A 16889-nucleotide genomic window follows, 5' to 3' on the forward strand; every position below is an offset into this window, starting at 1 on the left:
AATTCCTTGCCTAAGGACACAGAGTTAGTAGCTGTTGAAGTTGGGATTAAATACCAAATTGGATCCCAATCCATGCTCTTTCAGGCACACTAAGCCTGGGATCATACTTTTGGGCATCTAGAAATGAGATAAACTTACATTGGAGGGGGAGATGTTGGAAATCAAAGAGTGGAGGGATAGCAGTCACAGCAGGGAGCCAGCTAAACTGACAGAATCCAGACAGGAAAGCATATTGAAGGCCGAAGGGAAGTCGGGCAGGTGGCCAGTCGAGGGGGCAGCAGCCAGGAGAACCAACTATATGGCAGGTAGGCAGCAGCAGGAAGTTGTGACAGCAAGAAGCTGGCCTCATATGGGCTTCCAGCAACATCTAGGAAGAGTAAGGCAGAGCCCCAGGCTTATAGGAGCTGGGGAATGAGACAAGGTTGTCAAGACAAAGACAGCATTAATGGAACTGGGATTAAAAGGTAGGGTGGGGGTGCTTCACTGCAGGAACAGAACAGAGTCCCAGTTACTAGATTTGGGCTATTCGGTAGAAAAGGGTAATGACAAGTTTGGCTTGGTGATGAGTTAAACTTCTCTTAACCAAGGATAGCATTGGCCCCATGTCTTGGGCTGCTGTTGTAAATGGGGTTCTAGAGATTATAGGTATGCCAATTGAACGGCTCAAGGTAGGGATATGGGCTATAGAGAGCCAGCCAAAAGCAAGTTTGAATGCATATTTTATAGTTGAAGCAAATCCTACATGTGATTTACTAACATTTAATAATCTCTTAAAAACAAACCACCACCACCACCACCACCAACAACAACAACAACAACAAATCATAGAGCAATAAGGAGCACTGGTTTGATTTTAGTCAAAGTAGCTGCCAGACACCCCAAAGTAAGATAATGAAGGTACCTAGTACTGCTGACTTTTCAACAGACCTGGGAGCAATGACCTTGGGGTTCCTTGGCAGTGTCAGCCCCTGGACTGGCTTCTCAACCCCCATCTTTAGCTTCCAATGGGCAACTTGATTCTACTCCAATTGTTATAGACAAAGACTTCAAATCAAAGCTTTTTTCCACCCTGATTCCCTGTGGAACAGAGCTCATTTTATGGTTTCTGAAATCCTCCTGTCCTTGAAACAAACACACAAAGGAAGACTTGCAAATTGTAAGAAGTCTTGAAAGTCTCATCATTACAGTAGCTAACATTAATTTCTGTGCACAAGCATAGGCTCTAGCCTTATCTTCACCTTGTTTTTGTGAGATCCTGGCCTACTCACTCACATTTAGCTTTGGGGATCATAGCTTTTCAGCCTTGAGAACAGTGGTTACAGGGGATATCCCCTTATTCAATGGAACAGCATACTCTCCAAAATCCTAACATGTTATTATGATTTGAGGAAACTGATAAATACCCTCCCCCTGCTCCATTTTCTCCACATAACTTCTTAACAAATGGAGGGAGACAAAGGGGTAAGGCAGATGGGAAGGGAAACTTCTGGCAAGGTTACTTACAGAGCTGATAGAAAATATGGCTTAGACACATGGCAACAAGGGATTCCCAAGGCTGCAACTTAAAATTAGAAAGATGTATCCCACCATTCAGGATCTTCTACCAGTGGCGGACTCTACCATATTTTCTACTAAAAACATAAAGTGCAAATAAATAAACAAATAACCTTATAGATGCCAGATGTTCTCCCCTTTCAGTGGCATTTGTCTCCCACTAAAGGGCCTCTTAGATTTTAGTCTAACTTGTTTCAGGAAAACAGATAAGTGTTAAGTTATTAAATTCATCTGCTTCTCTTACTCTTAAATGGAAACAAACAATGTTATGTGGTGATGTTTTGGAGCCCTTAAGAGGATTCTTTCAAGGGTTCTCCATAAAAATGGGATCCCCAGGAATGAAACTGATAGGAAGTTCAAGTTCTTATTTGATTTATATCACACAAAACAAACAAACAAACAAACAAACAAACAAAAACCACCTGACAGATTTGGTAATAGTGGACCAATGGGAGTCAACATCCTAAAATGTGATGGGATCCTCCCTAGGTCACAAACCTGTTAGTGACAGAAACTGGTTCAGTGCCCACCTGGTACCCTAGAGAATGGACCGTGTTCTAACATTGAGAGTCTCCCTTTTAGCCCATACAAAGGTGACCTGGATCTATTTAGTTGGTAACTTGTGCTCTAGGGACAAGAACATAGCTAAATTTTTTGAGATTCTGGGTTCTGAATTGATACTAATTTGTGGTGTGTGTGGTGGTAGGGAAGACTTATAATCAGTGCTGTCCTCTGATCAGTGTGGGGCTTTTGAAAATTGAGGGATAAATGGATTTTTTTAACCTAAGTCATCCCTGAAGTAATTCAATGGGGCTCTGAAACCATCTAGAATTTATTTCCATATTTCCTATGTGCATTGGTGAGAATGGAAGGGGTGCATTTGTTTTTTACAACTGGTAGAATCTCTACAATATCTCTTGGGTCTGTGAAGTGAGGGCTTTTATCATAGAAGGGGCTAAGAGAAAGTTGGTGGGACTTTCCCTTAGTAAATCTAAAACATCAGCACATTGTTGAGGTCAGTACTACCAACACAGACTTGAAATATGCTGGGTGATAATTTGTATTTTAATCTCATTCAGTTCTTCAGTTGGCCATGTCATAAGAGTGGTGGGGAACGATAGTGTTTGATTATCGCATGGTAACACCAATTATAGTTGCTGTTCCATATGTAGCCTCCTTACTAGAGCAAATAAATTCAGTCCTTCACACTCAGTATGCAACTATCCATCTGGAAAATGTATTTTTGTACATTGCATTGAGAAGCTCAGAATTAATTCATTTTCATTTGTCAGGGACAACAGTATTTTTTTACCTCCATGCTCAAGCAGTCACCATTGCTCTGCCCCTGAAACTGAATATAGTCTTTAAGGAACTTGGCAATCTCAAAGGGTACCAGGCTGATCTATTGTATTGATGATACCATGTTGGTAGGATGAGATAACAGGGAGTAGCAAGTTTCCTGGGTGTCTTGGAAAGGCAGATATGTGATAGTGGGCAGATGATGCAACCAGTAGAATACAGCCACCTGCTACTACAGGCAGGTATATGTTGGATTCCTTTGCTGAACTGCACATGTTTTATATTTGTGCTCCCTACTGTGAAGAATGGTCTCTGAAGATCTCTAACTTTTATAAGCAACATCCATCTCATTAGGATACCATGCTCTGAACCATGTAATGAGAGATCTATAAAGTTGCTAGTTTAGGAAGAGAGTAAGTCAGAGAAGACTTTGCAGCCAGCACGGGTTGAAGTACAACTGGCTGTTTGTTAGTTGTAAACTCTGTTGATTCAATGGTGCTGGAAGTATCTTTAGTGTACTGAATGAAGCTCATGTCAAAACCTAATAAGAAAATCAAAATAGAGATCCCAAAACATGGTAGCAAATTCATGCTCCTTTTTCTTTTTTGGGAAATAGCTTCTGGTTTGCCACTGGGGTCTAGTGGAGACTAAATGCCTGACTCCAGATCACCAGTTGGCCATCAAACTTGCTCTAGGTGGGTAACTGTTATTGATTTGGATATATGCTCAACAACATTCCATCCCCAACTTCTAGTGTAATGGGCCAGAGGTAAATTAGGCCCCGAAAATCCAAATAAATTGCACTAGCAATTGCCCTGGGAAATCTTTCCTTAAGCCACATTATGACCTCAAATAGATTTATTTATAAACTGTTCACTGAGGATGGAAAGACTTTACTGGTTGACAGGTTGATACTGATTGCACATCTACTAATGTGATAATAAAGCCCTTCAGAGGGATGCCCTGAGGGAAAGAGAATAGGATTCTTCTCAAGAGACAGAAGTTCAATCAACATATCTAGTTTTCTTACCTGGGGTAGGGTATATGTGAATTTCTTGAGAGTGGCTAGTGGTCTGCCCTGACAGACACTCAGAAGGAGGGAGATGGACGGAATGGGGATTAGCTGTTTGGGGAAAAATAATGTAGTGGGATTTTTCAGGGTCAGTTTGGAGCAGGAGAATATTGTATCCCATGAGAATTCTCACCAAAATGCTCTCACTTTTGAGGAATTTAAGAATCGTATAGATAAGCAGGTCTGTTCTGAAGTCCTTCTTCATTCCCCCGAGTGCTTTTTAGTGGCTCCATAAAAAAGTGATGGGGCCAAATGGAGCTTATGCACCTGCCTATGACCACTGCTGCAGATTCAGTGTGCCAGCATCAGTGACCAATCTCAGCCCTGATGTAGTTCTGATGTAGTGCTGTACCCCAGGTCCCCTGGCAGCCCCTTTCATCGTGGAGGGAGTAGCTATTGTCCTTACTGAAAATGACATAGTCTGTATTTGATCTTTCTTTTCCTTGCCACCTTCCCAGCACCATCATCCTTGAATTAACTGAATGCCTTACGTATCCTACAAAAAAAGGAATGTATTTTCCTTTTTTAAAACTGTTTATTTATTTTGAGAGAGAGAGAGAGAGAGAGAGAGAGAGAGAGAATGAATGGGGAAGGGGCAGAAAGAGAGGGAGAGAGAGAGAATCCCAAGCTGGCTCCATGCTGTCAGCGCAGAGCCCATTGTGGGGCTTGATCTCATGAAACGTGAGATCATGACCTGAGCCAAAATCAGGAGTTGGATGCTTAACCAACTGAGTCACCCAGGAGCCCCAGAATGTATTTTCCAACCAAGGAAGTCACTGTACAGTGACAATGGTGAGACAGTAGGCTGATGCCCATGGAATGCAGTGACCTTGACGTATGCATTATCACCTAGAATCAAGTAGCCTTATAAGATAACAGAATAAACTACTGAAATCGTAGTACCATTTTAAGGTGGGAAACATCTCCAGAGGGTAAGGTGCTCTCTTGCAAAAACCATCTGTTTTTCCATAGCTAAAATGTCAGTTAATACCATATCTGAAGGTAAAGTTCTCCCAATTGCCTTAATAATCTGTACACAAAGTGTTGCTTTTCAACACTGCAAGCTGGGGTTTACTCAGTTCGAGGTTTTTGAACCCTAGAGAGGACAAGATTTCCTGCTGGCACTTTGCTCCCTGAGAGGAGTTCTCTTGTCCTCTAGCTAGACTGTAAGTTTCCCATAGCCTACCTGTGGTGGCCACAGGCAGTACCCTCTAAAATTCATTTTTGTTTTTGTGCTTTTGATCTTAAGTAACTATTCATTAAAACTCTCAGGTGGTGGGGCGCCTGGGTGGCGCAGTCGGTTAAGCGTCCGACTTCAGCCAGGTCACGATCTCGCAGTCCGTGAGTTCGAGCCCCGCGTCAGGCTCTGGGCTGATGGCTCGGAGCCTGGAGCCTGTTTCCGATTCTGTGTCTCCCTCTCTCTCTGCCCCTCCCCCGTTCGTGCTCTGTCTCTCTCTGTCCCAAAATAAATAAAAAACGTTGAAAAAAAAAATTAAAAAAAAAAAAAACTCTCAGGTGGTAACTGGCGCTGCAGGGGTGAGATGAAAACACAGGGAGTAAGGAAGAAAAATGCAAGAGTAACAGTTATAGAGAATGGAGTCCCTGCAGCAGCAGGCATAATAGAAGGGGCAAGCATATATGGCAAAATCTGGTCCCAATTCCCTGTTACACCTGCTGTGTCATATGCCTCAGTTCACTTTTGTATTAACCTCCCATGACTCCAGCCTCTATCCAGAATTCTGCAAAATGAATGACCATGATCTACGCCTGGTGTAGAGAGTCATGTGGGTAAGGAACAGAGTGCAATACCTCCTATAGTCTCCTTCTTAGGAGCCTTTTCCCTCACCTGTATGTCTAATCAGCTCTCTCTTTGTCGTATTTCCTTCTTCCTTTTGGCATGTGCAATTCAACAAAAGTGCACATTAATTCAGTGCAAGTAGTAGGGATTTATCACCCAAAATGGTGGACTGGCCTTTTTTTTTCAATAGGTCAATGATCCCTTTGTTAGAACACAATCCCCACTTGATAAAACTTCAACTGCCTAAGGGGTAATGAGTTTGCCATCTTTATCGAATGGGGAAGACAAAGGGTTATCATGTAAGGTCACAGTCTAGGGATGCACAAATCACTCACTCCGTTGGGCAGAAGTGAGACAGGCATGCCTGATGCAATCCAGGGCATCTACTCAAGGTTTAATTGTGAGGCTGGACACAGGGACAGGCTGTGCCACATGATCCAGAATTCCTGCCATGGGAGCTCAGTTGTTTTTGATTGTGTTTCTAATCCAGGACATGTAGTTAAAGATTTTGGTATAGATGCCAACGTCAGCTCTCAAAACACATCCATCTGCAAAAGCCAATATTCCTTGAAGGATCCCATTGCAGACTGCTGGGGCAGCTGTGACTTCCTGCCAGGGGAAAAAAAAAGGAAACTAGGTTATCTTATCTTTCTGGCAAAAAAACACAAAAGAAATAAAATGGGAAAACTAAGACATTAAGAACATACTACCTTGCAGGACAGCCTCCTTCCTGGCACAATGCCTAAGCACAGCATACCTTCCTGGATCTTGTAGGTTTTATAGGCATTGTGGCACTCATGCCTGGAGATTATGGAGATGTTCACATTCTGCAGTGAGTCAGGATCCTTGGCTAGAGGACAGAAAGACACAGAGCTTCCGTAAGAGTCAGTAGATAACAAACCTCCTTTTTTTCCTTGCCCTCTTTTTCAACCTATTCTTTCTGGCAGAAAGGAAAAGAGATCAAACACTGAGAGAAATCAAAATGTGGCTACTTGGACAGCAGGAAATGATCAGATTAACAATTTCTCACGATACGAGTGTCGATCTCTTTATAAAAGAGATTAAATTCTTGGAAGTGACATGTAAATATGAGACATTTCTGCAATGAAATGAAATAAATCACTTTAAAATTTTCTAGAACTTTAAACGTTTCAAGAATATCCTTTGATATGAAATTCTGATTTATTTTATTTTTTGAGCTTTTATGTTTATTTGTCTTTTAGTTGAAACTCATCACTGACTCCTTTTTAAATTTTTTTATTGAAATATATTTGACTTGTAACAATGTGTAAATTTAAGGTGTATAATGTGTTGATTTGATACATTTATATATTGTGGGTTTTTTTTTTAAGTTTATTTATTTTGAGAGAGAGCAAGAGAGAGCAGGGGAGAGGCAGGGAGAGAAGAAGAGAGAGAGAATACCAAGCAGGCTCTGCGCTGTCAGTGTGGAGACTGATGCGGGGCTTGAACTCACTAACTGCGAGATCACGACCTGAGCCAAAGAGTCGAAAGCTTAACTGGCTGAGCCACTCAGGCGCCCTGATACATCTATACATTGTAATAAGATTGCCATCATAGTTAGCACCTCTATCATGTCACATAGTCATTTCTTTTTTATGGTGGAATAATTAAGATCTAGTCTCTTAGCAAGTTTGATCATATCATGATATTGCTGTCTATATTCAATATGCTATGTCTTGGGTCTCCAGAACTTCTTTAACTACTGGCTGCAAGTATGTACCCTTAAACAACATCTCTTCTTTTTAGAGTTTGAAGGAATTTAGAGAGCCTAGTTTTTCATTTGTCAGATCAGAAAAAGTCAGTATCTGCTAAAAAAATTATTTCATAAGCCAGATCAAAATGTATTGCATTTTTTTGGTTATGTCGTATCTCTTCTTTTTTTAAAACTTTTTTTTTTTTCAACGTTTATTTATTTTTGGGACAGAGAGAGACAGAACATGAACGGCGGAGGGGCAGAGAGAGAGGGAGACACAGAATCAGAAACAGGCTCCAGGCTCTGAGCCATCAGCCCAGAGCCTGACGCGGGGCTCGAACTCACGGACCGCGAGATCGTGACCTGGCTGAAGTCGGAGGCCTAACCGACTGCGCCACCCAGGCGCCCCTGTCGTATCTCTTCTTGACCAAGTAGCATAAGCCGGATGAGTCAAACGTACTGCTTATCAGAGGGACATTTGCCTATTTTCAAAACTCAAATGGAATGAATCTCAGAGGTCAAAGAATTTCTACCTGTGTAGAGGACATAATGCTAAGTGAAATAAACCAGACACAGAAAGACAAGTACTGTATAATCTCACTTCTACATGGAATCTAAAAGAAGCCAAGCTCACAGAAACGGAGAATAGAATGGCGGTTGCCAGAGGCTGGTGGGTGGAAGATATAGGGGCATGTTGATCAAAGGGTACAAACTTTTAGCTATTACACAAAGAAGTGCTAGAGATTTAATGTACAGCCTGGTAGCTATAGTTAATAACATTGTACTGTGTACTTAAAACTTTCTGAGAGAGTAGATCTTAAGTATCCTCACCCCACACACTTACGTAAAGTAAGTACGTGAGGTGATGGGACCATCATTTCACATTGTATATGTATATCAAAATATGACGCTATGCGCCTTAAATACAATGTTTAATTTTCAATTATACCTCAATAAAGCTAGGGGAAAAAGAATTTTTACTTTTTTTTTTGGAATATTCAAGTAAATGTACCTCAAGGTCTGAAGGTATTTACCAAAGAGCAGTTTAAAAAGGTTGGAGCCATGACAGCATTGTTAGAATATGTGTACAGCTGCCTCTTGACTTCTGTAAAAGGAGGATTGGGGTAGATGGATGGGTATAAGCTGACAAGCTTGGCCAACGTCAATCTCCTTTCCATACTATAGTGTGTATATCACATGACGAATATTAAATACATAAATAAACTTACTCATGAGCTAGTCTTGCATCAGTCTTGCATACAGAAGCCCTGCCTGGGTTGGCACAGTTTGCATATTTATCTTATGTTGAATACATTAATATTATTTCATGATATATCAAGGCTTTAAGTTTCTGTATTGCCTGAAATAGTTTGAAAACATCTGCCACATTTTAGAGGTTTGTGCCACATTTTAGAGGTCACAAAACTGATGCCCCAAAGGCAAAGTGACCACCTGTCACACAGCAAATTAAGACTAGGATACAAATGTCTTCTTTCCACTAACACCATTTCTATCATGTCTGGAAGCATAGATGGCAGCAGGAGACAGTGGGAGAGGAAGCTCAAAGGACTCCCTCACTAAGGTACAGGGAAAGGGAAAAGAGATGAGAAAATGAATTAAGAGGTCAGAAGGAAGCCTCACTGGGAAGAGTTGCAGAAGCCAAGAATAGAGAGGGAACAGAGGCGTCTCCTACTCTGAGAGAACAGTATTATCTTGAGGTCACTCACAGGCATCACATAGGTTGTAGGCCCACGTGGAGACCATGCACATGGCTTCTTCAGGGGCAGGTTCCTCAGGCAGGCTGACCAGTTTCACATAGTCATTGAGTTCAATGTATTCTCTCAGCTTGATTAACATCAGGTCGTATTCAATAGAAGTGACTGAGAAGTGTGGATGATGAATCATCTTCTCATAGCCAACTACTTGTATATCTTTCTCATCATAGTTTGATGGATTTGTAATCCCCAGTATAACCTGAAGCTTTCTGGAACAATGTAGTTGTTTGAGAGAAGACTTGACAGAGATTATTTATCCATCCTTTTGGGTCTTTATTGGCCCCTTCCCACAGACCTTTTTCTCTACCACTGGACGTCCCCAGAAGACCTCCCTAAGTCCACTTAATTGAGCAGTGGCACCAGGCAGGGTTCTGGGTCTGTGCCCAACCTGAAACCCCAAAGCATAAAGTGGTGTTGGGGGCTTACTACTTACGGTAAGTTGCAGTGTGCAGCTGTGATCACCCATAAGGGGTGAACCAGAACTCCAGCACAGGGCAAGTAATCAGATTTCAAGTAGACCAGGTATGGAGGAGTGATGTCAGTTAGGTAATCTGGATCAAAAGCCAGGGCAACTGGAGAGAGAAACATAGGAAGTTCTGAGAGTTTTGCAGGGATCTCTGGAAAAAACAAAGGAAAATTACTTAATACGCTTATGTTCCCCCTACCCTTCTAAGACTTTTGTCTGTAAGCTGAATTTGTAAACTGGCTTACTTTGTTCTAAAAACGTGAAGAAAAGGATACAAACATATCAATTTTCAAAAGATACGGGTATTTTCCCTTTTGTTGTCAATAAATATTTTTCAAATTAAAATACAAGTTTTCTAGGGGCGCCTGGGTGGCGCAGTCGGTTAAGCGTCCGACTTCAGCCAGGTCACGATCTCGCGGTCCGTGAGTTCGAGCCCCGCGTCGGGCTCTGGGCTGATGGCTCGGAGCCTGGAGCCTGCTTCGGATTCTGTGTCTCCCTCTCTCTCTGCCCCTCCCCCGTTCATGCTCTGTCTCTCTCTGTCCCAAAAATAAATAAAAACGTTGAAAAAAAATTTTTTTAAATAAAATACAAGTTTTCTAAATACTTTCTACAATTCAGCGAACATATGTTAAATCAATTCATAGAGAACTTTATGCTTTTACTTTTTTGAGAATGCTTTTATCTATCTCATCCCTTTCCCTACAACAATGAAAGGCAAAACAGTACAAGTGCCATTTAAAAAATGGACCAACTGCTAACAGAATCTGAGGAGGGGGAGATAATTTATTCATTCAGCAAGTAAGTACTGAGCATCTATAGGCGCCAGGCTCTGTTTTAGGTACTGGAGCAACATGGGGAACAAAGCAGATAAATATCCCTGCTCTGGTACGTTCTGATGAGGGGAGACATTCAATGACAGTAAACACAATACATAAGTGAATGATACAGCGTGTTAGATGGTGATTGGTGCTGCGGAAAAAATAGTACAACAGGGAAAGAGGGAAAGGTAGTACTGAGATGTGCATGCATGTGGTGGGGCCTTCTGCAATACTACATAGCAGTCAGGGTCAGTAGACCTGTGGACAGCATGAGTCATGACCAATGAAATGAAGATGAGGGAGTTAGATCATCAGATATCTGGGTCTTTGGGGTTCCAGGTGGAGGAAACAGCTGGAGCAAGTGTCCCAAGGCTCATTTAAGGAGCGTCACAGAGGCTGGTGTGGCTGGCATGGAAGGTGAGGGGGAAAAGAGCAGGAAAGCACAGAGACTGCAATGGTGACGTAGGGCTTTATAGAATATCATTAGGATGTGGACTTTCTTCTGAAGGAATGTTAAGCCACATCCGGGTTTTGTGTAAGGCAGTGATAGTCATTTCCTTACGGAAAAGTGGGAAGTGTAGGAGTAGAAAGCAGAGAGGTCTGTTGGAGAATAATGTGATAATCCAGGCAGGAGATGGTGGCTTGGCCATCGTGGGCAGTGGAGGTGGTGAGATGTGATTGGATTTAGGATATATTTAGAAGATAGAGCCAACGAAATTTTTCCAAATAGATTGGATGCGGGGTGTGAGAGAAAGAGCTTTTATGCATACCTCCAAGGTTTTTGCCTGAATAACTGGAACCTGCCAGGACAAGACCAAACACCCTCTAATGCTCTGCTATGTCCATTAGTTGGACCTCTGCTTTCAACCCCTGCCTCTGCTTCTCATTCCCTCATGCGCGCATTGGTCCTGTTCTAGACAGGCCCAGGGTTGGGCCAGTATTCCTTGGGAGCAGGTCTGGTATCGGGGTGTCAATGTCCACGTCTCCCCCAAAAGCATACAAGCAATCAGCTGAGATGAGGCAGATGGGCAGTGGCACAGTTGGAAAGCTGGTGGGGACGGTGGGAGATGAGGCAGATGGGCAGTGGCACAGTTGGAAAGCTGGTGGGGATGGTGGGGAGTGGTGGTGAGGGAGGGAGAATCCGTTCTTCACTTGTAGCCTGGAGCAGTGCCTTCTGTCTTTATCTATCTTTCGTGATTCCTCCCGGATTTCTTTTTGGCAAATAAAGAGAAGAATGTGGAAGATACTCACCAGTCAGGTTCAAGAGAGCCCAGAAGAGGATAAACTTCATATTGATGTCAAAAGCCTTTTCAAAGGATGAGTTTCAGCCCAGAGTCTCTGGAAAGGATGGAGAAGAGGGACAGAAAAGGGCTAAGGAAGATACAGCAAGAAGGGGTGTATCATCCAAATATATCATCTGAATTCTTCCGGTGGCAGGATTCAGTTCCAGAAGAGGTGGCCACCAGTCAGGATGGTGTCAGGTATCAGAAAGATAAGAACTGAGATCAGGTGTCTTGGTCCCTGACACAGTAGAGAATGGATCTGAAATGTAGCATTTTTGTTTTCCTTTTCAGGGGAAAACATACCTAATCTGAGAGATGTCAGGGCTCACAGTGTTTCCACAGCCCCCTCCTCTGTGCTCTGGCCTTTGTGAGACTCTGCAATCATGGCCCTCTCCAAACTATACTCAGGACAGTGACTCCTCCCATCTGTGTGATGCTAACCCCTGGTTGTGTGACACAGACATTTGTCTCCAGTGGCCATAACCCAGCCCTCTGGTGCTGGCCTGACCCCTCTGCCTGACACTGAACTCCTCCTTGAGATATATCAGCCTTTTCTTTCATGTCACTGTCCATCCACTCATTTACTCCCCCAACCAGCCAATAATTTATATTAGGTGTCTGACTTGTGCGAGGCTCTGTGCTCACTGTAGAGGCTGCTTAAATGTGAAAACACTGCTCTGCCTGCAAAGAGCTTATACACTGGTGGGAGTAATGGGTACATAGACAGGCAGTTAGAAAATAAAGTATTCAGAGCTCAAGCTCTACCTGTACCACCATCTACGTGGAAATATTCGCAAAACACATGATCTGTTAAATGATTTGTATCCAAAGTATGTAAGGAAATTTTAAACTCAACAAGAAAACAGACCGCTCAATAAAAAAGTGGGCCAAATATCTGAACAGATACCTTACCAAATGCATTAGTCTGCTCATACCGCCATGATAAAACACCACAGACTGGGTGGCTTAATAAACAGACATGTATATTCCCACAGTTCTGGAGGCTGGAAGTCCATGATCAAAGTGCCAGAAAATTCATTCCTGGCTTGTAGATAGCCACCTTCTCATGGGACCTACCTCCAAATACAGTCATTTTGGGGTTTAGGGCTTCAATAGATGAATTTTTGGAGGACACAGTTCAGTCCATATCAACAAAGAAGATACACAGATGGCAAATAGCATATGGAAAGATTCTCAACATACATTAGGGAATTACGAACTAAAGCAACAACTACACGCCTTAGAGAATGGCTACAGTTTAAAACAGAACACCAAATGTTGGCAAGGATGTGAAACAACAAGAATGTTTATTTATTGCTGGTGGAATACAAAATGTACAGCCACTTTGGGAGACAGTTTGGTGGTTTTGTACAAAGCTCAACATAATCTTACCACATGATCCAGCCATCACACTCTTCGGGATTACCTGAATGAAAACTTATGTCCACAAAATCTTACACATGAATAATTAGAGCAGCTGTAGTCACACTTGCCAAACCTTGGAACCAACCACGATGTCCTTAAATAAGTAAATCGGTAAGCAAAGTGTGGTACGTCCGCCTTGGAATATTATTTCGTGATTTAAAAAAATGTGTTATCAAGTGATAAAATACATGAGGAATCCTTAAATGCTTATTACTAGGTGATAGAAGCCAGTGTAAAAATATTATATATTTTGAAAAAGTCAATCTATAGAGACAGTAAAAAGATGAGTGGCTGTCATAATTTGAGGAGAAGGGGGCAAGGATGAACAGGTAGAGCACAGGGCATTTTCAGGGCAGTGAAATTATTCTATATGATACTCTAATTGTGGAAACATGCCATTATGGGTTTGTCCAAAGCCATAGTACTATATAACATAAAGAGCAAGCCCTAATATAAACTATAGACTTTAGTTACTAATAATGTGTCAATATCGGTTCATCAGCTGTAACAAATATACCACACCAATGCCAGATGTTAATAGATTGCTCAATGGTAGAATCCAGGTAATGGGTATACAAGTATACACTGTGAAATTCTTTCAGCTTTGTTGCATGTTTAACAATCTTCGTAATAACATGTAGGAGAGTTTTAAGTTTTTACTTAAATTCCACTTAGTTAACATACAGTGTAATATTAGTTCCAGGTGTTCAATGTAGTGATCCAACACTTCCATACACCTGGCGCTCATCACAAGTGGCCTCCTTAATCCCAATCATCTATTTCACCCATCCCCCCCGCCCACCTCCCCTCTGGTAATCATCAGTTTGTTCTCTAGAGTTAAAGAGTCTGTTTCTTGGTTTCCCTTGCTCTCTTTCCTTTTTTTCCTATGCTCATTTGTTTTGTTTCTTAATGGAGGTTGAGGTATTGCCTTAGAACACAAGTTAGATACTTACTTCTTCAGCCTCCATTGTTATAAAGAAGGAGTATCCAAAATTTTACACTCTACCTGGGTCTTAGAAGAGGGAAGGAACTTGTCTCGCATAAAAAGGAGAGAAAAAGTAGTTCAAAAAGAGGGAAAGCCTTCTGTAAAAGCGTGAATATATGTAACAACGTGGTGTGTTTGAGGAACAGCAACCATGTATTACGGTGAAAGTGTTAAGAACTAGGTCGAGAGATAAGCAGGAATTCTATAACGGAAAGCCTTAGTGTATAAGCCCTGCATATATAAGACTTGTGTAAGTCTTGACTGTGTGGGAGATAAGGATCCAATAAATTTATTACTTGATGAAATTCTATTGAATATTTTGGACAGACTTTAAGCCCACTGTTCATGCCTTGCATAATCCCTAATATCCTCTTCTTAGATGTGGGATGTGTGAATTGCTTCCAACTAATAGAATATGGCAAAAATTATGGGATGTCATTCTGATAATTATGTTAATACATAACACTAACATTGTGTGTGTGTGTGTGTGTGTGTGTGTGTACACACATCTACCTGACTAGCATGCACAAGAGAGATTTTTCCCACTGGCTTGGGGATGTAAGCAGCCACACTGAGGAAGATTAAGTGTCAAAGAACTATGTACAGATGCCCTCTCTGCACAAAGGATTGCCTCAAGGACCTGAGGGCAGCTTTCAGCCGACAGCCCACAAAAGGTGAGGATCCTGTGTCACACAACCAGAAGGAAATTAATTCTACCAACAACTTGAGAAAGCTTAGAAATCAAATTCTTACTTCAGAGCCTTACTAGACCCTGAGGAGAGGACCCAGCTAAGTCATACTTGGACTCTTGATTTGCAGAAACTGTGAGAAAAATACATGTTGTCTTAAGCTGTTCAGTTTGTGGCAATGTTATTATGCAGCAGTGGAAAACCAATACAAAGTATACGGTGTGCTGGCACTTTATTAGATATTATTGATTTAGTGGTAAGGGAAATGGGAATCTTGCCCTCACAGATGATGAAGATCCATAAGGGAGATGGATATAACAAGATTTGCCACCATGGATGTCCCAATGGGGGAAAGAAAGGGATGTAGAAAAACACATAGCAGGGACCCTAATGTAAAGGTTAGAAGAAGACTTCCTTGAGGAAGAGATGTTTGGTGCTTAAAGGATGAGTAGAAGTTAAGCAAATGAAGAGATGGGGGAAAAGTCTCTGGAGATATAGACGAGGACTCAAAAGAGAAGAGCATGTACGGAAGAGTGTGAAGAGAGACCCAGAAGAATCCCACAGAATGGACCCTTCAAGAATTGTCAAGTAGGCACTGCCTGCAAAGAAGACCCAGGAGGCAACCAGAGAGCAGATCAAGAAAGCCCATCCTTAGGCTCCATATTTTGGATGGAATAGGCTTTATCTTGCTTCCATGGTGACAGAAAGAAGTCAATAGATAGGGGAAATGGAAAAATATAAAGAAGTAGAGATAATCAATACAGCACACCCATGAGGAAGTCAGGGGAGATGTGATCCATATCACAGGTGGACATAGAAGCTGTAGATAATAGGGTCTCACTTCCAGGAAGGATGGAAAAGAACGAGGAAGAAAAGCACTAAGTATGTTTGCAGGGTAGAAGGTGGGAGGTTGAGTGAAGTTATCGCTGATGGCTTCAACCTCCCTGTACTCCCATGCCAGAGGTCACCCAATGAAGATGAAGCACTGAAGACAGGAGCAGAGAGGCAAATGCTTGAGGTGGCCATTATGGAGAATTGTACAGACAGTGACATGGGAAATGCAGGATTGCCAGTGTGTGTTGAAGACATAATTTAAGAGTTACTTAAATACTCAGATGAGCGTTTTATTAAAAACTCTGGAACAGTATAAATGTGATTCAATAAAAGGGACAGGGGGTGTTGGGCAGTGACTCAGAGATGGGAAGCAGTGAGAAACTAGGAATGAGGCTACTGGAGAAGACAGGCAAACAGAAGGGCTTGCAGTTTGAATGACCAAGGATTACAAGGAAAAGAAGCATCGTTTAATTAAATGGCCTCAGTATCCAAATTTGAGAATTTGATTTTTGTTTATGTGTCAGGATAATCTATGGTCTTACTTGTGACCCAGCTTTTATTGCCTTTTTTTCACTTTTTTACCTTGGTGAGGGATGAAAAGCGTAGAACCAACCTTCCTCTGCCATCTCTACAGATGTATGGATTTGCCACCTCTCTCGTGGGATGGAACGCCATACTCCTCTCTCTGCAGCCTTTTCCTTTGGTGGCATTACTCTCTCTCTCATCTCACCGACCCTCTCTGTTCCTCTTCCTATTACCTTTTTTAGCAGATGACCTCATATCGCACTGCCTCTCCCCTCTATGTAACACCATGGCCTCTCACTCTAGACCCTACTTTTGGGTCACTTGGAATCCTCTCAATTCTCTATTTTTAAGTGTCTTGGTCAATAGGTCTAGGATGCTATACCTCTCCCCACTATATGCCAGGGTGAGAAGAGGGCTGAGCATCTGTCAGAGCTCTTCCCAGGGTCACAGAGCTCTGCTGAAGTCTGCGGCTACCACCCATAAACAGACAACTCCCTGTTGTTTTTGCTTAGACATCTGAGATCCAGATCTTTGTCTCCAGCTGTCTGCTAGAAATGACCATCTCCATGTCCTTCAGGGATCTCAAATATAACTTGGACCATCCCTCCTACTCATGACCATGCTCCTGATTCTTTACACATGAAAACATTGA

General features: G+C 42.1%; 1 protein-coding gene across 1 annotated transcript; it reads right to left on the reverse strand.

The window, feature by feature from the left end:
• Positions 1-6182: 6182 nt before the first annotated feature.
• Positions 6183-12872, reverse strand: LOC115502032 (probable inactive serine protease 58). Its single transcript, XM_030297175.1, has 5 exons — positions 12857-12872; positions 9646-9784; positions 9165-9421; positions 6434-6573; positions 6183-6332 (listed from the first exon to the last, which is right to left on the reverse strand). Exons 1-5 carry the CDS (start codon positions 12870-12872, stop codon positions 6183-6185), a joined length of 702 nt encoding a protein of 233 aa, XP_030153035.1.
• Positions 12873-16889: the final 4017 nt, after the last annotated feature.

This window comes from Lynx canadensis, chromosome A2 (genome assembly GCF_007474595.2).
Source record: "Lynx canadensis isolate LIC74 chromosome A2, mLynCan4.pri.v2, whole genome shotgun sequence".
In the NCBI taxonomy this organism is placed as follows: Eukaryota; Metazoa; Chordata; class Mammalia; order Carnivora; family Felidae; genus Lynx; species Lynx canadensis.

Excerpts from the sequence above, each read along its gene's own strand:
- LOC115502032 (XM_030297175.1), bottom strand. Across the intron at positions 9,422-9,645 it reads GCTGCACACTGCAACTTACC|AAAGCTTCAGGTTATACTGG; the intron begins GTAAGTAGTAAG and ends ACATTGTTCCAG. Across the intron at positions 6,333-6,433 it reads GAAGGAGGCTGTCCTGCAAG|GAAGTCACAGCTGCCCCAGC; the intron begins GTAGTATGTTCT and ends TTCCCCTGGCAG.